At 39.2% G+C, this 23,968-nt stretch overlaps 1 protein-coding gene across 1 annotated transcript in view; it reads right to left on the bottom strand.

Moving 5' to 3' along the window:
- ROBO2 (roundabout guidance receptor 2) overlaps nt 1–23,968 on the bottom strand; it is a 554,839-nt gene that overhangs the window by 125,189 nt on the left and 405,682 nt on the right. Inside the window, exons 5-7 of the mRNA XM_077815319.1 lie at nt 18,873–19,000; nt 15,345–15,356; nt 195–319 (exon numbers count right to left, since the gene is read on the bottom strand). Coding sequence (XP_077671445.1) covers nt 195–319; nt 15,345–15,356; nt 18,873–19,000 — 265 coding nt within the window. The remainder of the gene's footprint in view (nt 1–194; nt 320–15,344; nt 15,357–18,872; nt 19,001–23,968) is intronic.

The following is a 23,968-nucleotide window of genomic DNA, read 5'->3' as shown; positions in this document are numbered from 1 at the left end:
CTTCACAATATAAATGTGCAACAACAACAACATTATTAAAGGATATTTATGGAGTGTAATGAAGCAGACAAGATCTCTTTATAAGGCGCATAGAGCATGTGAAAGACAGTAAGTTAATTAAGTGACTTAAAAATATTGAATAATGTGCAATTTCAAAAAAGAGGTAAGCGTTCAGATGAAGGGTTTAGACTCACCTGGCTGCCTTCCTTTTGCCAGAAAACAGCAGGCTGGGGATTTCCTTTAGTTTCACAGGGAAAGGTCACTGTTCGACCCTGGGCTACAATCTGGTCTCGTGGTCTTATCACAAACTGCGGGGGAGCTACAATGTAAGAAAAAACATGATGTAAAATTGAGGGAGATTTCTCAAAGAATGGATGAATAATATCAAAGGGAAAAGATAGCATTATGTAAATGCATTTTCATGCCAGAGGACATTCGTTAATTAGTATATACACAATTAGTAAATACCAAAAAAAAAAAAAAAAGAGAGAGAGAGACAGAAAAGAAAGCATCTCCATGTATGACCTCCATCAGCTGTAAGAAGGAAAGGATTACAATCACACATATTTGTTTAAGCTCTGATGTCAATAAAACCTGAGGGGCAACAATCGGGCCCTTTATGGTGCAGGAGCTAGTTATGTTCCAACCTTGTCCTCAAGCCTCCCCTGGACCAATACTGATACTTCCATACCATCTGCACTTTAGAGAGCTCACTGTTGTGCCTTACATCTAGAGACAACTGTGCTTTGCTGTGGTGAGCACCAGGGTATAGCACTGGCATGTCCTCAACATCCTTTTCAGTCCATCTCATCACCCTTTTAAAAATGAATGGGAAGGGAGGGGTGACAGAGGAAGTGACAGAGGCAGGAGAGGAAAGTCCAATGCCTCCCCTATGGTCCTTTAGGGATGAGTGGGAGCAGAATGTGTGTGGGAAGGAGAAGTATCTATGAAGGAGAGTGACAGAGTGAGATATTGTCCAGGTTTCAATGAGTGCAAGGAGATGAAGGCAGCAGGAGCTAAAAGTTTGTCGATGGCAGTGATCTATGTTCAGAAGGAGCAGGCATCCCAGAAAGAACAGAAAGAGGAGAGGGGAGATAAAATGGGGAAAGAAGGGACATGGGGAAGATTGTGATGCCAGAGAGTTGTCAGAGAGGGCTACAGTTGGTGGTAAGGGAGGAGATACATGGAAGACCAAGACCAGGGGAAATGTTGCCAGAGGTGAGCAATTGAAGGCAACGGAGAATGGAGCAACATAGTGTGAATTGACCAGAGGGAAGGGGAGCATAGGAAGAGGAGGAAGGGCTGGTGAGAGGAGTGGAGGGGAAATGAGTGAAAGAGAAATGATGATGTGGAGATGGGAGGTGATGAAGATAGAATGGAGGAGGAGGGTGGAAACAAGGCAGCTGAATTTAGGAATGATAAGCATGGGGCAATAAAGGAAGTGACACACTTAAAACGCATGGCATGCAAAATCTCCCCACTTTGAAAATAACTGGTGTCCCTTAGGCGTTTTATGATTGGACTCACAGTATTTTACATTTCCAAAGGGTCTCTCCCAAAGGATCCTTTAGAACACACTTCAAATATTGCCAGCTGCTCTGTTTATGTGCAGGATGCAGAGCAGCACAAGGAGCCTCTTCATCCCTCTCATACTCCTGAGTGTGAATTTTCCAGCTCCCATTGAGGAGTGCAGTTCGTGCATCCTGCTAGTGCCCAGCACGTTGTGAGCTATCTGAAAGGGGTGGGGAGGGAGGGATTGAAGTTGTGCCTTGGAATTTCCCTCAACTTCCATCAGTCATCTCTGAGTGGCCTCTGTATTGACAATGATGGTACTGCTTTGATGTACAGCCCCTAGACTCTCAACTCAGCCTACAGCCTCCTCGAGCCTTTAGCTGCAGCATGATTTCCTCCCCACCATACTTCTCTCAACCCAATGCACATTCATGCAACTGTTTCCAGGGTCCAAGAGCAGCAACCTGATGAATAGCCATGGAAAGCATACCCTTGGCTCCTACAAAAAGTGCTATAATGTCTACACACAGCAGGTAGGTTTTTCCAGGTTTATCTGAAACACCCTCACACACAGCACACTATAGGTAAATCCATCTGCTATATTTAAAGGGAGAGGAGTGATACACCTAGCTGGGATTTGGTTGCAGTGGATATTTCAAGGCCAATGATTAGCAGGGCTGAATTAAGGCAATCCAGGGCACAAGGAACGATATAACACAAAAATCACTCCATGACTCCACCTCCGCTCCCACCTCCCTCCACTTGGATCCCCCTCCTCTCTCACAGAGGCAGTGGCAACAACATTGTGGACTTTCATCTCCAGGAGCATCAGAAGAAGTCCCCCAACCCTTGAAAGAAGCAGAGGGCTTGTCTTCGTCAATGTGTGGCAGGGGTGCTCCCTGGGGGAGATGGGGATTAGTACTTACACCCCAGCTGCTGGGGTACCTGCTTGAGAGGGAGGACTGGACCTTCTGTACTATTCTTCTTGAGCCATACACAGAGTCCTCTCTCAGAGTAGTGATGAAAAGGCTCTCTACCGCAGCATATCATGCATTGAGATAAATAGGGCAGCTCACACCCTCACAGTAAGCATTTCAGGCTTTCTGCAAACTCAGGCAGACACTGTTGCACTGATTATGCTCTTGTGTCCAAGCTTTTCTTTGCAGCTATGAGGGCTAGAAACATACTTTAAAAATATCAATAAATAAATGATGAGGTTTTGAGGTAATCACATGATTAATCAGGAGTAATCAGGAGTTGGCCTACAAGTATCTATGCCTTGATCTGGTACTCGTCACTAGAGTACAAAACCATCCCCTCCAGCCAACTTTTAGCTGATCTATGTTATACTATACTTTTAGGAAAAGCATAAGAAAAGCATCTAAAATGATTACACCCTACTTTTCCGATGTCCCTGTACAGGATAACCTCTCTACAGGATGTACTGAAACTTTTTATAGGGAAATCAAAGAGTGCCCCAATTTGTGCCAATGCACTCCAGTATGGAAATGCAGCTCTGTCAATAGGGAACTTCTGATTGTAATGGTGTTCACAGGATGAAAATCATGATTTCACAATACTAGAATAGATTCACCTATCACAGCCAGGCTGCCCAACCATAACTGAGACTTGATCGTAACATTTAGCACTTACAACAGGAGGAATTCTGGTGGAATGTGACCTTCCGGGCACCAAAGTGGTAGCACTACCATTTTTACAGAGTGCTGGATGTGCCCTAAAGCAGGGACTGGTTCAACCTGGTCCTCTTTCAGATGACTCTAGGGCTTTTTTGTAGTTATTGGAATGGGGGTTCCTTGTCAACCACAGACATAGAAGCAGCTTCCAAAGATGGGTAGTCACCGTTATCCTCATTTTACAGATTAGACAACTGAGGCACACAACAGTCAACAGGTCAGTGGCAGAGCTGGGAACGGAAACTTGGTCTCTCAGCTTCCCCTTCAGTGCCCTGGCCATTGGACCATAAGTTATAAAGCCTTAAAACAAATGTTAATTAGATAAACTCATTTCAGCCCTCGCAGGCACTGCTATAACACGTAGTTGCATTTGCCTAAAACCTCAGCACATTAGAAAAACCTGTCAAAAGAACCTGTTGTGATGTAATAAATCAAGTGTTTTGCCCATCAACCAAATACCCTTCATTATTTGAGCTGTAACATTAATGTGGTTGGAGTAAACAGAGTGGAGAAACTCTTGTTTAATTGACATTCGCAAGCCAAAGACAATGGCTCTAAAACAAAGCATATTGCCTGAATTCCAGATAACTAGACAAGAATATAAAGAAGAACAATTAAGATTAGAGGCCTAGGACAGTTTTCTTGAAACAGTGTTTTGAGAAATTTTAATATGGTACACAATAAATTAGATTTGATTTCTGGCAAATTATGCTTTGATACTGCATTCAGCAAGCACTGGCTTCAATCAATGTCATGCTAAAGCTCTGTTATGCTAATAGCAGCTTGTGAGGGCGAGTAGACTGATATGGAAATCAGACGGTTGAACATGAATAGAAAGCACAGGCCATGTACGAGTGGGCTTTGAGATGAGGGTCTGGGGGACCCTAAGGTTAATCACATCATGTTCTGAGTTGTTTTTACAGCACAGGATGGTATTCTATGGCATGAATTAAAATGAAGATAGCGAAGACGCAGTTGTGAGCATTGGTATGTTACTCAAGATGCTAATGGTGGCATTATGTTGCACCCTGTCTTTCTGGATCTTTTCATGCCTGAGTGAATGACTCCTTTATGCTATATTAATAAAGGTATATAAAAGTAAGCCAGTGCTTTTGTGTTCAAGAGCCTTAATAAGCAGGAGGGGGTGGGGGGCAATGGATGTTGCAAAATATTTCAAAGGAATTCCTCAGCATTTATCATAGCCTAATAGCTAGCAGAATGAGCCCACTGGGATAGATTGCAAGACATTCATTTTTCCACCCAGGGGTGTTACTGAATTCTAAGGCTATGCTGAGTCACATGGGGCTTATAAAGTATCAGCTGTAGAAAATTTTGACTGAATTAGTTCATTCCTCCCAGCTGAATGCTAGTCACTTTATAAGAAATGTGGCAGAGTATGAATTGTAGAGGGCAGGAGCTGAGGCAACTTATCAAGGTAAAATGTACAATTTTATAGTAAAAAGTATAGTGACCCTATAGGAAGTAATATCACAATGGAATTATTGGCCTTCTCCCAAGAGGTGCTGTGTACTAGCAGTTCCCACCAGCAGTTCCCAATGATCCTAAGGGACTTGTATTGTCATGACCTCCTCACCAGCAACTTCTCCAAACTAGGTGCCCTTAGGTCTATATATTATATAGTTTGATTTTAATTAAAAGTAAATTCTGTAGTAAAATATACTGTATAATCACTATTAGAAACTAAAATTGAAATTAAATCAGTGCAAATAGTAATGGCGTGGGAGTTATGTCCACAGTTGTCCACTAGGATTTATCATGCAAACCTAACTCATTGTACATAGTCCACCAAACGATGTGTCAAATGGTGACAACCTAATTAATTTTTAAATTATGTATACTTAGATAAGAACTTTTAAATATACCACAATATCTAGGCCCTGATTTCCATTTACTTTGATGGAATTTGGATCACACCCCCGATAAAATTAACTTTCACAAGAGAAGCGTGACAGTAACCAAATTAAAAGGGCTTATTTATAATTAAAACATATTCACTTATTATTTGTAGAATACAATTTGAATTACTGATTTCATAACATCTAATTTCAGCTATTTTATATCCACAGTCAGTGACATACAGCATGAAAATTACTTTGGAAACCTTAAAGTTCTAAAAATAGGAGCTCATTTGAAACTTCAGTGATTTATTAACACGTTTACCTCAAAAGGAAATGGTGTATCAAATGAGATCTCTAATTCATGATGGAACATATGTGCCTTCAGGCTGTGAGATCAAAAACAAATTCATTCTGAAGGCCTTTTTCAAGTTGCACTTTATTAATTTATGGTCTACTGTCTGCAAGTGGCATGAAAGTTTAATTTCTAAAATCTTTTCACCATTAAGAGGCCTCATTTAAATAACCCATACAATACGGGTTGTGTGCTTAGCCTCTGTCCAACACTCAAAGTTCCATTAACTGCTGGGACGTACTACACCTACAAATATTGGACCTGCTCTTCTATTAGGTAATATTATTACTAATAGTCATCATCGTCTTTTTTTATTTGGAAGTAGGGATTGGATGACACTGAAGAATAAGATGACTCTTTGTACACTTGACAAGGATAAATTTCCCTGACACTCCTGTAACTGGGTGAAATAGAGATATATAACTGCAGCAGGTGAAAGGCTCATTCTGGGAAAAACAGGTTCTGCTAATTGACAGGGAAACTCTAAAGAAATGGTCTGTGACCACTCCCTCAGCTGAGATCATCTGGTTCACCGAGCTGTCAAAGTGATGCCACAGCTTCCAAGTACTGCTACTGAACTTCTAGATGTAGCAATTGGCAAATTTATTTTTTTCATGTCTACAGGATGACTGGTCAAAACATTGGAGTCTTTTCCATCAAATGATCACCAAATTATAGTGCCTCATTCCTACCAGCACCTCCAGGACAATCCATTGAAATGTGCTGTATCAAAGACGACATATGAAGGTCTCCTCAAGGATATTTCTCATACAACATGTTGCAGCACAGGATGGTCTGGTGAGGACATATCATAACTGTGTTTTCCACTGGTTGTCTGTCTAGGTCCGGGTCCAATTCAAGGTCCTGGTCTTCACCTATACAGCCCCCAGTGGGTTTGGATCTGGCTCTAAGTGACCACTTTTTTCTCCAACTCCCAGGACACTAGTGACATTCATTATGAATACTTCAGTGGATTTAGGTGCACATGCTGTTGGTGGGGAGATCATGACATCATCAGTGTATGAGCTTTGGAGTTTGTTTCTGCCAGGAAATCAGGTTGAATCAGAGTCTTGCCATGTATAGGTCACATGGCAACCCTCACCTCTACATGGAGGTATTTTCCTGAAGGATGACAGGATTCTCTAGCTCAATTTAAGTACATAAGAACAGCCATACTGGGTCAGACCAAAGGTCCATCTAGCCAAGTATCCTGTCTTCCGATAGTGGCCAATGCCAGGTGCCCAGGGGAATGAACAGAACAGGTAATCATCAAGTGATCCATCCCTTGTTGCCCATTCCCAGCTTCTGGCAAATAGAGTCTAGGGACACCATCCCTGCCCATCCTGGCTAATAGACATGGATGGACCTATCCTCCATGAATTTATCTAGTTCCTTTTTGCACCCTGTTATAGTCTTGGCATTCACAAAATTCTCTGGCAAGGAGTTCCACAGGTTGACTGTGCACTGTGTGAAAAAATACTTCCTTTTGTTTGTTTTAAACCTCCTGCAAATTAATTTCCTTTGGTGGTCCCTAGTTCTTGTGTTATGAGAAGGAGTAAATAACACTTCCTTATTTACTTTCTCCACACCAGTCATGATTTTATCGATCTCTATCATACCCCCCCTTAGTTGTCTCTCTTTCAAGCTGAAAAGTCCCAGTCTTATTAATTTCTCCTCATATGGCAGCCGTTCCATACCCTTAATCATTTTTGTTGACCTTTTCTGAATCTTTTCCAGTTCTTATATATCTTTTTTGAGATGGGGCGACCAGATCTGCACGCAGTATTCAAGATATAGGCGTACCATGGATTTATATAGAGGCAATATGATATTTTCTGTATTATTATCTATCCCTTTCTTGTTGATGCCCAACATTCTGTTTGCTTTTTTGACTGCTGCTGCACATTGAGTGGATGTTTTCAGAGAACTATCTACAATTCCTCTAAGATGTATGTCTTGAGTGGTAACAGCTAATTTAGACCCCAAAATTTTATATGTATAGTTGGGATTATGTTTTCCAATGTGCATTACTTTGCATTTATCAACATTGAATTTCATTTGCCATTTTGTTGCCCAGTCACCCAGTTTTAAGAGATCCTTTCGTAGCTCTTCGCAGTCTGCAAAGTCTGGAGTCAGGCAATGCAAGTAAGAGTCTAAATGTTTAGGAAATTGACCAGAGTCAATTCCTGTTGCATGGAGTCCATTACCTATTAAAACAAATATATGTAAGGACACTCAGATACTATGGTGATGGGTATTCCCAACTTCTTTTTCTATATACTTAGACTGAGGTTGAAATTGGGATTATGATATGGAAATTGGGGTGAGAACAAAGGAAATAGGGAGGATTCATGGATTAATACTAATTTTTTGTGATGGTTGCTTTCTTGGAGAGTTGTACTGTGATTAATCCTGCACCTCTGGTTTTGGTGATAATGGGATTGGGAAGGATGTTGACTGTCCCATTTCAGGGAGGTGAGAGCACTTTTGAGGGTGACATAGGAATTGTTTGAAGGAGGGAAAGAAACAGGATTCACACCATTGTGTGAGGATTGCAGCAACATTTTTGGAGGTGTCTGTCAAATATGTCTAAAAGGAGACTGAAATACCTATTTAAGCATATGGCTGTTGCACTGTTTCCATTACAAGGCAGAGAGTGTCAAACAATGCTGCTATCAGCTGGGGATATGGCAATCCAGGAGACTAGTTGAGGGGGACTTGGTCCCTTTGAGCTCTGTTGTTGTGAGTAGAGGAAATGGGCAGATACAGACTAACAACATATAAGCTAAGAGTGAAGTATTAAATACTGGATACATTGGCTGAGGCAGCTGTATTTTCTCAGGAATACAGAGCTGGTTGACAGCAACTCGATTCACCACATCTTGTGAAACATAATCACTGTCAACCATGATATGATCACAGATGAAGCCCTCACGTTGGAGACATAACAGAGAACTGAAGGGATGACACTGCAGATTTATTACTAACCCAAATATCTGTGACTGGTTACTCTGTTCAGCATGAATCAAGGGAGGGTGGAGGAGATGGTGAACCCATCTCATTAATGTTTAGCTTTAAAATGAAGATGATTTCCTAATCTGATACAGGATTTGATACAGTCTCAGGATAGGGTAGGGAACCAACTAGTATTGTTATGCAGATCCTCTTGCTGTGCCACAGTCAGTACTAATGGAGTCGTTTGGAATATCCATACTTTCATTGTTCTGCCTGGATGGGGTGGTGTGTTGGGTTAGCACAGGGAGCTATGCTTGCAGTCACAAGCGTGTGTCGGTACATCTTGACTTTGAAGCAATTCCATGGATTTTCTGGGCACAATCTGTTTCCTGAACAACGATCTACAACCTATCCTGAAGGACGACCCATCACTCTCACAGATCTTGGGAGACAGGCCAGCCTTGCTTACAGACAGCCCCCCAACCTGAAGCAAATACTCACCAGCAACTACACACCACACAACAGAACCACTAACCCAGGAACCTAGCCTTGCAACAAAGCCCGTTGCCCACTGTGTCCACATATCTATTCAGGGGACACCATCATAGGGCCTAATCACATCAGCCACACTATCAGAGGCTCGTTCACCTGCACATCCACCAATGTGATATATGCCATCATGTGCCAGCAACGCCCCACTGCCATGTACATTGGCGAAACTGGACAGTCTCTACTTAAAAGAATAAATGGACACAAATCAGATGTCAAGAATTATAACATTCAAAAACCAGTTGGAGAACGCTTCAATCTCTCTGGTCACTCAATTACAGACCTAAAAGTGGCAATTCTTCAACAAAAAAACTTCAAAAGCAGACTCCAAGTAGAGACTGCTGAATTGGAATTAATTTGCAAACTGCATAACATTTAACTTAGGCTTGAATAAAGACTGGGAGTGGATGGGTCATTACACAAAGTAAAACTATTTCCCCATGTTTATTCCCCCCCTCAACCTCCACTGTCCCTCAGACGTTCTTGTCAACTGCTGGAAATGGCCCACCTTGATTATCACTATAAAATGTTTCCCCCCTCCCACTCCCCTGCTCTCCTGCTGGTAATAGCTCATCTTAAGTGATCGCTCTCCTTACAGTGTGTATGGTAACACCCATTGTTTCATGTTCTCTATGTATATAAATCTCCCCACTGTATTTTCCACTGAATGCATCCGATGAAGTGAGCTGTAGCTCATGAAAGAAAGCTTATGCTCAAATAAATTTGTTAGTCTATAAGGTGCCACAAGTACTCCTTTTATTTTTGCGAATACAGACTAACACGGCTACTACTCTGAAACCTATGTATTTATTATTTGTCTCCCAGTTTTTCTTCTTTGGATGGGGAGAGGGTAGCTGATGCATACTGTCTTACACTGGACTGGGGTCCTTACCTAGAAAAGGTAATAAAGCCCCAGGCATAGATGATGGAACTCAAACAGATATTTTGGATGGATTTTTCCACCATTAGGATTTTATAGTAAGAATAAAAGGAATTATTTGAAAAAGATCTGACTTCTATTATCACATCAGAAGCATCTTGATTCCAAGACTAATTGTTTTTATCTCCAATTTAACTTCAGAGTCTGAAGTTCATAAATAATAAAATATTTATTCTTATCTTGTTCTGTGATTTCATGTGGTACAAAAAGCAGACGGTCTCTGAAAAAAATTGGAGAAACACACACAAACCCCTCTCTCTTTGAAGAAACAGAGAGAAGATCAAATGAGAGCAGATCAAAGCGCATTAACAACTTGTCAATCCATATTGGCAGGGTCCATACAGACAGTTAGTCTTTGAAAGGCTAATTCATGGTAGAGTCATACCCCAGCTTGCTGTGAATTTCATGTTTGTGTGGACAAGCCCCAGTTTGTGTAGACTGACCCAGACCCCACTGAAGTCAGGGGAAAGACTCCCATTGATTTCAATGTCCACAATGGAGTTGGCTAAGTTCAAATAAGCTTCAGATAATAAGCATCCCGAATTGTGGATCCAAGCAGAAAGTATAAATCTTTGTGGGGTCCAACAATCATTAATGAAGCTCTCCATGAATACTTGTACTTATAGCAATCTGGGACTCTGTAATGGTCCATCATGATTTTGGCACATCTTTGGCAAACACTCTGTGGAAGCCTAAACAGAGAAAACAGATGAGTTTGGGAGATTTTGAGGTGGAGGGGTTTGTGGTCCAGCATTTTTCTGTTTTGTGATCAGCTTGTTGTTCCCACAACTGACAGTGCTAATCTTACCTGAGCCATTTGGGTCTCTATGGCACTACTAGCCAATAAAGGTGCAGCAAAAATCCAGTTTGGACACATCATAAATGCTGTATTGCTACAAGGCCAAGTCCTCACTTAACACTCACTCAGGCAAAACTTCCCTGAAAGGCGATGAGAGTTTTGCCTCAGCACAAAACTGCATATGGATATGAAGGTTTGGCCAGTAGATCTAAAAAGGATAATAACTGCCTGGACAAACTGCCTCAGTGTTTTGTTTTCTTACTAAAACCCAAGGAAATGTGCATGTTGCCCTGTGATTATGTTTACTCTATTTTCTGATTTCATCACTGTTCTGTCTAAAGTGTTCACCAGTTAATAAATAATGAAGAATCATTCTAGCTCACTCACTTTCCATTTAGGGAAGAGCTAGCTGCAAAATGTCTGTTGTTGCCTTGGTTAACTGCCAAATCTCTACAGACAGCAGCAGCAGACATGTCGCCCTTTGATGTAGTTATCAGAATTTCTGCCACCGAGAGATGGCACAATTCTGCAAAGTGGGATCTCACCAATCAGCATTTCTGATAATGATGTATAATTCCTGAAAGTCCCATGTGAACTGTGATATTTCCATGACTGGCACTATGATATTTCCATGACACAGCATTCACAGTATATAGGGTTTGCTGCAGGGAGAGAAACATCTTCTTCACTTATCATCTAAACAAAGACATTTCAAACCACAAAGTGAACTTAGTTTAAAATACAGTTCTTTGCATTTCAGATATATTGTTCTGCAACATTTCAGATAGGCCAATAAGTTGTGCCAGGTTGATTTACAATGTGACAACTTCCCAGAACAGAGTATAATGCATCAAAAAGTTACATTTCACTTAAATTTGAATAGATCATATCTAATTAGTATTACACATGGCAAATGGAAAGTAGGCAACTTATCTATATGTATCTGCCTACCCCATGTTAGAAGAACCCTCCATTTTTAGTTAATTGCAGTTAGATTGTTTTATACAAGTTGAAAATGAAATCCAACTTCTTGATGCATTCTTTTCTGGAAAGTCAAGTCATATCATAAATCAAGGCGACTTGACCTATTACAATGCAACTGAAATGCAAAGAACTGTACTTTCAACTGGATATAGGCAATTAATTTGAAAACTAAGTAGTTTTTTTATTTGAAGTGACTTACTGAGTGATCAGAAAAAAAGCAGATAATCAGAAGCATCAGACACATAGTTGATTTTCTTCTTTTTGAACTTAATTTTATTTCTGGAAGTTTTCCATATCAGGCAAAACAGTTTAGCAGTTACTTATGAAGACTGGGCCAATGATACTTTTTTGTGGGATTGATGAATCTTTCTGGTTCCTCCCAACTTTGGTGGTGGCTTTTCATAGTTATTCTAATGTGTGAGTGCCATAAGAAAGACAGCAAAAATGAAAATGTGTGAAAATATTAACTTGTTCATCTGGAAAATGCATCTGATGAGTGAAAGTAAATGGCCTAAATAGGAATAAATATCCCGCTTCCTAAACCCATCTGTTGTAACTCCTATAGGAAATCTTTCAAAAGCTTATAAATAAAGAGAACATCTATTTGGGAGATTGGCAACACATTTATTTCAAGCAGCAAATCACAACATGATGAGTAATCTGGTAAAGAACTGTTAAAAATTCACAAGCTGCCATCTACCTCAGGCAGTACCATGCTTCATTTTTGCATACTATATGCTACTAGCTGCTTGAACAAAAGATGGTGAGCAACAAAAATAATTCAGCCCTGAATTTTTCTACTTCAGATGAAATTTAAAGAAAACTCTGAATAATAAATTCAATAAATATATATTTGAATCTATCATGGAAAAAACTGAACTGAAAATTAAAAGTACTTCGAACATTAAAATTCTTCCTCTTTTGCATTTCAAGGAACATTCCATTAAATAATATCCTGGTTTTGTTGTCCAGGTTTGTTTTTTTTTTTAAAGATGCTTTTCTCCTGAAGCATAAGCAGAAATAAAGAGTGCCAGAACCTCTTCCGGTACGTGAATGGGATGAAAGAACAAAATCCTTCAAATTCTACACTGCATGCAGCTGTTGTTCCGTGCATGCAAATATACCACAATTAAAAAATAGGCATAAGTTTCTAGGAGCGGACTATATATTTTACCATTAAGCAATCAACAGTACCATTACCTTTTATCATAATCTATTTTATTACCAGTTGGTAGAGATTGGCTTGACCCAAATCCCTGATGTAAATTTACTAAACTTAGTGAAATAAAGATCTGAACCTTGTGAATCTGACCCACCTCAGCTAACTGATCAAGAACAGTAATTGCATATATTGCATTGTTGGGAAAGTATTTTGTTGTTGTTGTTGAGACTTCTTGTAAAGTTATTCAATTATACATGAATGATAAAAATCAAGCAATTCACAACCATTAGTCCAGAAAATTTGTGTGGTAGCTCTTTACATTTGATATGATTAGGGCTGATGTTTTTACATTATTCTCAGCGAATTAAATAAATTGACAACTACTGTACTAAACAGTAATTATTTTAAAACAACCCACTCTATTTTATGGCCATCTCAGTAAGTCAAATAAGGGAGACTTTTCTTTGTACCAAATGACTACTTGTAATAAAATAAAACAATTTTAGTGTGGTAAATGTAAAGCTGAACAGAGTGTACCCTTGTGAAGGAGTCATGTGCTCGGAAATAGAATAAATTAAGATCAGGAGATTCAGTACAAGCTTAGGAGCTGGAATTGTGACCTCAGGATCTAAAGAATTCAAAACCAGAGGATCAGTGTGTTGAAATAAGAAGAAACGTCGACACAGCAAAAGTCTATTACTTTCCTTGTAGATATTTTTTTTAATATAGTCTTTATAGAGCCCAAACAGCCTTGGCTTATGAATTTTTTCTTCCGTCTCTTTTAAGGATGAGAAAAAAGAAAGCTTTCCAAAACAAAATGTTTGTTTTCTTGTACTGGCTTTCCCACTGAACTAAAATGTGTTTATTAGTAGTACTTTTCTAACCTCCATCAACCTAGTGCAGTCTTCACAGGCGGGGGGGGGGGGGGAAGGGGGGTTAGATTGGCTTAACTATGTCGTTCAGAGTTGTGTATCACACACCTGAGCAACACAGCTGGGTAAACTTTTTTTTAGTGTAGACCAGGCCTGAGTCACAGTCGTCTCCCAAACAAAGGGCCCAGTTCACAGCAACTTTACTCCATTTTCACAGTGGTGTAATTGTATTGATTTTAATTGAGGTCATTGTGTAAATCAGGCTCAGAGTCAGCTTAAGAAATTCCAAATTGTGTATACAAACTTAATGTCAAACCCTACAAACCATACTCAGTTGCAACGCTAATGAGAATTTTGCCTGAGTAAAGGATTGTACCTTTCAGGAGTGTTTATTAACATAAACACTAATTTCTGATGCTAAAGGTTTATCTTCACAACAGCATTAGCTCAAGATATAACAAGTGTCGTTCCCTAACCGAAGCCCATACACACACAAAAATCTGTAGCTCAAGTCAAGTGGTGCTTTAACCTTAAACTCGCTGGCCCATCAAGGGGTGTTTGTGGAAGCTCGAGCGCTGCCGAGTGCAGTGGGAGCTCAGCTACTCTGAGCTGCTAATACAAACTGTTGCTATCTGACCACTCTCACTTGAGCTACGCTTGAGTATAGATAACTCCAGCTGACACTGCAGTGAAGCCAATTCTTTACATAAAAGGCTAAAACAATTAAATCATTATTCTAAAAAACAACATAGCTACCAACTATGACATTCACAATTGTAATTTATGTGGAAAAAAATGTCTAGCAAATCCCCCTGAGCATGGAGTGCACAGCCACTAATGAAAACAACAAAAGAAAATGTATTTCCTTGGAATATTTTTCAGTACAAGAATAAGTTTCAGTGAGTGACAAGCTTCTTTTTCATTTTGCTCAATCTTTAAAATTTAACCAAAGTTTTGAAAGAAATCACCAGGATCTGAATTTGCTGAAGGGATATTCAAAGTGCAAATGGTGATCCAGGGCCAGCCTTCCTATGCACATTGTATTAACATGCACACTATTTTCATTTGCGGCCATCTTGTGCACGCCAAAGGCAAAACAGAAGGATGAAGAACTCCCCCAACACGAAGGGGAATCCATTCCATCCTCTCTTCAATTCAAGACCGGGTTACAATCCACTATAATGTTTCAAAGATTTTACACAGGTACAAAATACACAGGACGTGCAAAGCATGTGCTTCTTTCTTTACGTCATAAAAAAAAAAAATGGGTTGCTCATTTAGTGCCTGATCCAAAGCCATTTGAAGTCAATAGGAGTTTTTCATTGCCTTCAATGGCCTTTGTGTCAAGTCCTTAACACACCTCCACAAACTGTTAAGAATTACCCTATTGTAATTTTGGCTTATTAACACCCCACCCCTCTGTGATATAATTGTTGATTTGTTAGTGATTTGTCAAATGCCATTACATATGATATTCTAGAAGTAATAAAAAATTCAGAGATAGCACTTCTTGCCCAGTCAAAATCAGTTGGCTAGCATTAGAAAGTTAGCACTATTAAACACTATTATTAATGATCAGTGCTTAAGTCAGTCCAATGCTGCTGCAAATGAAAGATGAAGCATTGCATGAAGCCATGCGAAAATGGATAGAAGGATGGTTACTTACCAACAGGGCGAGCTGTAGACATTACAATGGTGTGGTGAGAACATAAAAAAGAAATTAAAAAAAAGAAAAGAAAATCTGTCAGAATGCATGATATGTAATGTTACATTTAACTATGGACACTCCAGCGATCTCTAAACTCACCAATGTCAGTGTAAGTAAGAGGCCCGACTTTATTGTTTAATTGAGAGTTATTGTTATTACATTTTTTTTGAGACAGCAGTTACACAGCTTCTGAATAAGCTGGCTGGAACCAATCATCTGAGAAACATTTTTGATAGGTTCATATGTCGTCATCAAGTATCACTGTTAATGCTTGATTGAAGTAAAATAGCTTTGCATTAGCACAAACTTCTAGGCCCTGATGAATACATCCATTCAATCCACAGACTGGCAAATGTCATGCCAATAAATGAAAGGCATCACTGTCTGATTTAAATACCAATTGAATTTTAAGCATGGCCAGTCAGTACTGCAGTAAGAGTTGGAGAAAAGCCCAAGACACCATTTTCCTATCCATGAAAGCTTACAGCACATCACTTTTTCTTCACTGACAGGGCTGATGAAAATATAACAAATAGGTTGGAATGGCCACAGAGATTTCAATTCAGAGCCGCCCAAATTACTGCTTAGATAAACTTCTACTTCCTAAAAAATTGCTGCTGAATGATTGACAGGTTAATTCTGCTTCAGACTTATATTGAGATTGAAAGCAGTTGCTGCAACAAGTGATTTCTTGATTATAGTAGGAGCTCTTCATTGCACTTGAGTTGGGGAGAGGGCTGTCAGGCTCGCTGTTATTAAAATACAGACATCCCTTTTAGAGGAGCTTAAAATCTGGACAGGAAATTCACTTGAGATTAAAATCTGGGAAGATGAAATTTACCTTTTTTTAGCAATAGAATGAGTGTTACCCACTGAGGAGCTACAAGATTGTATAAGCAACCAGTTTCATTTGCTCATTTAGGCTCAGAGACCAGGGTCAAATCTATGTTTTCAAGAGCCCCCATGTAAAGTACCGTTCAGGCCTATTCAGTTTTCACCCCTCCTATGACCGAAGCCCTGTCTGTCATAACAAACACTCCCTTTAACCATTTCCTATCTGCTACACACTTCAGCGCATGCCAACATCCATCCTCTCCTCTCTTTGTTAGGCTTCATGGGTTTCAGCAATATGAAATATCCTCCCATTTCGTGTACTGGAAAGACAAGAGGCAGAACAGAACTGCAAGTTCCGAACCACAGGGCTGAGGGTACAGTCAGGGAATTCAAATTCTGCCATCACCTGTGGCTAATGAGGTCAAATGGAGCCATGGATGCGAGCTGGGTATTAAACTGTGGCAGGCAGGTTGCGTACGTGTGCGCGCATGCACATGTAACTTCAGCACTGGGTTTTCAATGGACACGTAGGTTACACAGAATTAGGGCCACCCCACACAGTAAATTCTAAAGCATGTGAGTTGTTTCCCCCCTTTTCATGGGACAAAGTGAATATGATGAAAGTAAGGTAATTTCAAATAATAACTTTATATTAAATACAGTAATGACACAAGCTGACAAAAGTTTGGTAATTCAGGATTAAGACCTTCATTAATTAAAACAGGACCAATCCTGATCCCTTTGAAATGAAAGGAAGTTTTCTTAGGGGTTCCTTGTTTTCAAACAGCCTAGAGTGCCGAGCATTCAACACTGAATTTCTTAGCTTTTCTCATTTTCTGTCACATCCTGAATGTTTAATATGCTTGTAATATAGTGGCTTTTTTGTATTGAATAAACACTCTGCCTATGGCCTTTAGATTATAAAGCCAAGAAGAAAAGATAATGGGAAATCTTCTTGAGTGTAGGAAAATCGATTAAATTATATATTTCCTTTTTCCACCTTAATTTGGTCAAGTTCAAGCTCCAGTTCAGAGGATTTTTGCTTTGTTCTAGCCACTGCTCATATCACAAGGCTAGGTTAGTAAAAAGAAAGGCTTGACCCGATAATGTATACAGTGGACACAGTTCTAGGAGAATTTAAGGCCACTAAACTAATGGCCAGATTTATTGGGTATTGTGATTCCTTCTGTGACAAAGGAAATGCACACTTTTTGAGAGTTAATTCTTGTGCCTATTTCTATCAAATTACAAAATTGAAGAACAATCCTCATCACAAACAAATAACATGTAAAGCCATTTTCAGCTTACAACAAGAAAGCCACATTATCACTTATTATCTAAAATGACATTATGGCAATATTTTAGCAGATGGATTATCACAGTACTCTCTTTTCTTTGTTATATACTAACATCTCCCCCCTTGCAAAGCCACTGGGTGACTTTTTTTCTTTGAATTCAGCAAATTAAACTGAACTGTGTCCATGAATTAAATGGATGGAAATGGAAGTCGGCCTCTTGGGTCAGTTGACCCCTGTTCTAATAAAGCAATCCATAGAGATTTTGAACATTTGATTTAATGGGGGGGGGGAAGAGAAGATGAAGCTAAAAATGTTTTTATTAACCTTTCACAGCTCTACTGAAACCCTTCATCATGCACCAATAAACTGTGAAATAGTGTCTGTGTGATACCGATTGTATCAAAATTGCGGCTTATCCTTTTTTGAATGAAACAAACAATATTTTAACTATTATATTTTATATACTCTTATGAAAATATGTTTTCATATTTTTTCCTCTCTCTCCATAATATTTAACATCTCCGTATGTATTGTCACAAAGTACTTTCTACAAACTCATTAGGCTGCTGGGATTTTAAACCTCCTCACTATAGTATGTAGACATCCAACTACAGTATGTAAACATTAGGTGGGTACCAGTGTCCAAAGGCATTTTCAGAGGAAAATGTTATGCTTTAACTTATTATACTTAACCAAGTCTCTTATTTCTTGGGATGGTACTAGTCTGTCATGTGAAAATAAATGGCAGATGGCTCCATTATGAAATGTTCAAAATTTAAAAAATAAAATAAATATACAGGTTTCAGAGTAACAGCAGTGTTAGTCTGTATTCGCAAAAAGAAAAGGAGTACTTGTGGCACCTTAGAGACTAACCAATTTATTTGAGCATAAGCTTTCGTGAGCTACAGCTCACTTCATGCAAGTAGGCTGTAGCTCACGAAAGCTTATGCTCAAATAAATTGGTTAGTCTCTAAGGTGCCACAAGTACTCCTTTTCTTTTTAATAAATATACATTGACTTAAGTTGTTCTAATTTTATTACAGAAAGGAACATAGACAGTCTACACAGGGGAGAAAATACAATAAAACCTACAACTAGACTCATACATACATATGAATTCATGCTTTCAGTTACAAATACTGGGACAGATCCTCAGCTGGGATGAAATCTTTGTTCCATTATAGGAGTTTTGCCCTTAACTTCAATGGGACAAGGATTTCACTGTTGGTGAAAATCAGTATAGCTCCATTGGCTGTGATGGATCTAGGCCAACTTATTCCAGGTGAGGATCTGGCCCACTGTGTAGGAAAATGACACTGAAACATGACACTCTCTCATGTACTGTAGCACTCACCTCGAACTGTGAGGGTAGCAGAGGCCTCCACTTTTCCAACTCGATTCTCAGCAATGCATGCGTAGGTTCCCTCGTCTGTGCTCGTGGCCTTTTTAATGCGCAAGGTGTAATCATCTTTGATGTCATATCTGCATTATAGAAATAAGGAAAAGGAAAGACGTTATGTAGCTGACGATAGACGTGGCAAAATTTCTCACCTGGAGTTTACCAATCTGATTCTATCTTGGATATATCTCTGGAAGATAATTTATTATCTAGAGTTAGATAATTCCACCAGGCATTCATCTTCATGACATTTTTATTGCACTATGCATTAGTTAAAAACTTTACAGCCATAAAATTAGTATTGCTATGTTCACTCAGTATTAGGGCTTTATTAATAATATCACTCACTCTGCCCTTGATCTAGAGCAATATGATAAAATTAAGCTATCAGGCATCAGTTATCAATATATGACAGCTTAGGTTTATCATGGCTTTAACTGCATGAGCTGCATATTTTACTTCTGCTGCTTTAAAAACAGTTTTCCCCTAACAGGTCCCTAGTAAAAATTGTCAGCCCCTGAAGGAAGGTGGGACAGGAAATTACATTGCACTCATTTATGCACAATGTACATTGCAAACACAGGCTTTGCAAAGTGACAGTTTGTATGCAAGACACATAAGTTTCCTAGAAGCACAATGTAATAATTTAACAGAATAGGGAGAGGAGCTTTACTTCTTTTTTTTTTTAACAAAGAAGAAACAAACATTTTCCTTGCATTTTTCTCCTTTTGTTTTTTCTTTCTTGTTGTTACTTACTCTTATGCTAGCTCTAAAGCTATTCAGAATGTATCTGCACAGTATGCATACTTCAGTATGCAGTGACCATTCATTTGTAAAGCTTTCTTTTTTAACTGAAATTCTGAAAGATATTCAGATTTCAATTGCTGTCATCCTGAAAAACACTCACTTGATAAAATATTATGGATGTTTTAGGGCCTGATCCATTGACATCAATGAGAGTCTTTGTCTTTTACTGATTTCAATGGGCACTCTAAGTCCCACAACGATTTTTATGAGGTATATTTTACTCCTGAAATAGTCCCCTTGAATAAACATTCTGTTTGGAGATAACAACCCTACTAACAACCTGAAATTAACTGATTGTGACCATAACATTCAGTTGCAGATTTGTCAACCCTAAGGGGGAAGGATGCTCTTGAGACTAAACTACCAGACTGGACCTAGAGGGAGCTGAGTCTTATACCTAGATCTTCAAAGACTTACCATGTGACCCTGAGTAATGATTCAGTTGCACTCTGCCTCCATTTACTTATCTGTAGAATGGAGACTATGGTCCCAATTCAGCAAAGAAATTAAGCACTGACATAATTTAAATGGCATTTAAGCACATGTGTAAATGTTTTGCTGAATCAGGGCATAATTCAGCTACTTCCCTCTGGAGTATTGTGAGGTTGTGTAATGTGAGGGTGAAGTTATTAATACTTATAAACCATTTCAGAACCCCAGATGTTAATTTTTGTGTACATGCTAATTATTATGTATTGTTATTAATTTTTTAGTTTGTACTTGTAATAGATGCAGTCAATATATAGTAAAGCTACTGGGATGTTAAACAGTATACTAACAAAATTACTGGAACATTAACCCATGAGTTCTACATGTTGAAATACTGTAAAAAGATCAGTTTTGCTAAGTAAAGCTCAAATTATCAATTAAAATGAATAGTTTCAGGGAAAATTAAAAATCAGAATCCCCTTATTTCATATTCTGCAGACCTTTTATTGTGATCTGAGATCATTCCCTTTCATACTCAATAAATTCATTAGGTAAGAAGCCATATAAAAATAACAAAAAGAACAACTGACGCTAACCATTCTATTACTGGTGTGCAGGATGGTGTATAAGTACTTGTCATTTATTTAGGAATCATATTTTGGTGTACTTTTATTCAGTATTTCAGATTTATCTGATGCATAAATGATATGCCAGAGGGAAAAGCGGGAGGGTGCTGCAGTGTATTCCAGAAACTTAGAGCCATATTTGCTGTTGGCATAATTCCACTGAGGTTAAAAATTATGACAGCGGAGAATCTGGCCCTCCGTTCCTTGAGCAGTACTAAGCTATTGTAAATATGCGTTTAAAAGCTATATGCAGTTATTATGGCACATTTCTTCTGGGATGTTGCACTGAATTATGTAATTTTGCACACTGTGCTGCACCAGTCAATGGCACATTGAAATCACTGGTTTCATAGGGAGAGAAAGGCAAATGGAAACAATAACTTCCATAAAATCACAAGAATACAACACCTATTTCTTATACTGATGGAGAAGCTACTGTCTTTGGCAAACAAACTGCTACAGACAAGAGAGAATACTTATTTCCTTGACACAGGGCCAGCTCTAGAGGAGTAAGACACGTGGGGCCACATTCAGTTCCTGTAAAATATTCTGAAATTAAGACTTGCTACCACATAGAGATTAGGTGAGGGTAGGAAAAAAACCTACAGTGCGGGGCAGCAACTGGCCATTTATTTTGCTGAAATGTTTTTGTTTGTTTGTTTTTTAAGGCAAGATAACATCCAAGTGGCACTTTCACCACTGCTGGGCTAAAACCAGACAGGCAGCAGGACTGTGCCTAACTGACTGTTTGAACTCTAATGCAGGCAGTCTGGGACACAACTCTGCAGTCTGCTGTGGGCTGCAGCTGACTTGCTCCTCTTCGTCTCATGGATGTGTTGGTCCTGGCATGCCAGCCAGCTGCCTTGTAAGCCTCAGCAGCCTTTATGCTTGCACCTGTCCATCATGCAGATTGTGCAAAGGCTACTAGGTGAAAAAGCCAGCAGCCTGGCATGCCAGAACGCAGGACTAGAGCACAACCTTAATCACACACTTGAGGGGTAGAGTAAACATGTCCCTATCAAGATCCAATCATCAATTACTTCAAACTGAGGTCCAGGCCTTCTTGCCTGCCCACCCGCCAGGGCCTCAGTGGGTTTCTGGACCATGCTGAAAGAGCATGCCATCTAGCAACTAGACCAGTGCATGGAGGCACTCGTGGGACATTACAACCATCTGGTGCCCTAAAACATTGATGCAATGCCCCTCAGTCATCTGTTCCATCCACACTGTCCGCCTAAGTCACCACAGTTAAATGATAAACTTTGACAGATGAAGCAGGCGGTAAGGAGACTGAAGGAAAATTGGCTCTGAATCTGATTCACAGCAGCACAAATGACCCGGTGCAATAAGGGGTGGGGACATTGAATCTTTCTTCTCCTCCACCATGGTCTTTGTAAAGTCATATCCCACTGAACTGTTGTGGATGGTGAACAATCTAACCAATTCAAACTGCCTTCTCCCAGTACGAAAATTCAGCATCTTCTATTATAAAAAGCTTGCATCTAACTTTGCAGGCAAGATCCCCTGCAGCTGTATTCATGTCACTGACCCTCTGGAGCATCACACCTGACCAAATTATGGCCATGCTCAGACCTTAAGGTTCTGAAGGCTCTGGGATAGTCCATTCTAACACGTGAGAACTGGACCCCTGTCCCTTACTATTGATGAATGGTATATTACAAGTACTTAAACATTTAAAATGTCATATATGAACAATAACCTAGAGCCCCAAAGAGAATGCTACCATGTGATATCTTTAGTGAACTGAAGATACATAGCATCAATTTTAAACCGTGTGTGTGTGTGTATGTGTAAACCTGGAGCAGTGCAAAGATGACAGCACAGACTGGGGAATTTGGTACTTCATTTGATAGCATGCAGTGACATCATGTTTAATAGGAACAACTAGCAGCCAAGTAATTTATCAGTGAAAACTCTTGACACATACACAGACTTCCTCATGTCACTGATCCATTTCTACCAACAAAATATTAGCACGCAATGATGATTGATTCCATCATGGTTCCAGTTAAGAATGGCCTGAGTCACTGACCCAACCCTATCTAATTAAATACAACAAGTAAATACAATAACTTAGCTTAATTACAATATCATTCTTCAAATGTAGCCCATACATAAGATTTCAAGGAGCTTTAACTTTATGAAAAGTTTGCAGGGTCTGGGTTACTCCATTATTAAGATCATTCAGGGCAGAAAACGGTCTGATAATGAAGGCTAAATTTCTTATAGCACCCATTTTAAAATTAATTGTATCTCAAACTTATTAAGGGAAGAACTTTTGAAGTGTTAGAACATTCATTCTGTACTCAGAGAATAAGTAGGGTAAATTTGGGGATGATACATTGTCCTTGTGTATAGCAAAAAGGCTGAATCTCGGTGTTAAGGAAAAAAAATCAGCTCAATCTTAATTAACTACGGAGTCACAACCAATGCTTGCACAATATGCATAGTGTCAAGAAACACCTTTCAATATACTACCTGAATATTACTGGCTGTTACCCAAGCTGACGCCAAAATTAACTATAATGTGTAGCCCCTAATGTGTAGTTATATGTATTTACTGTCATCTAATAGCTTTTAAATAGTTCTTTTGTTAAACAGTTTGAGGTACTTAACCTTTCACTCTAGCTTACTCTTCAGCCATCAGTACTGAGTTGAGAGAGGATTTTTAAATAAGCAGTCATTATATGTGTGGATACAAAACAGCCACTTTAAAACATCATATAAAATTATTCCTGTTCTACAAGTCACAGTTAGAATGGGTCTGGCTTTAATGAATGAGAAAAAAAGAGAAAGCAAGCAGATGAAAAAACATTGCTGGTGAGGAAATTCTAATAGAAATTGGGTGATTCTGATTGTGAAATTTGGCAGTCTCTGGCATATATGAATGCACTCATTGTTGCTGGTTTTGATTAATGACAGTTGTACAATAGTGTGCTGACAGTCCCTGCCATGCAGACATGTTTTTTTCTGATATGAAACACTGCTGAAAAAATGCAACCCAATCAGATTTGGCCCCCGGACAACATGTGCTATCATCACTGTACCGTGAATTGAGATTGATTGGTAACCAGCTGTGACAAAGTGGGGAAATGAAAAGAAAAGAAAGAAAAAGAAAAGAAAACTGTGACAAAACCATTACCATCTGTTTCACCAAATAATAAATAA

This window comes from Eretmochelys imbricata, chromosome 1 (genome assembly GCF_965152235.1).
Source record: "Eretmochelys imbricata isolate rEreImb1 chromosome 1, rEreImb1.hap1, whole genome shotgun sequence".
In the NCBI taxonomy this organism is placed as follows: domain Eukaryota; kingdom Metazoa; phylum Chordata; order Testudines; family Cheloniidae; genus Eretmochelys; species Eretmochelys imbricata.
The sequence above is the reverse complement of the archived record's forward strand: the minus strand, read 5'-3'. Positions and strand labels throughout refer to the sequence as shown.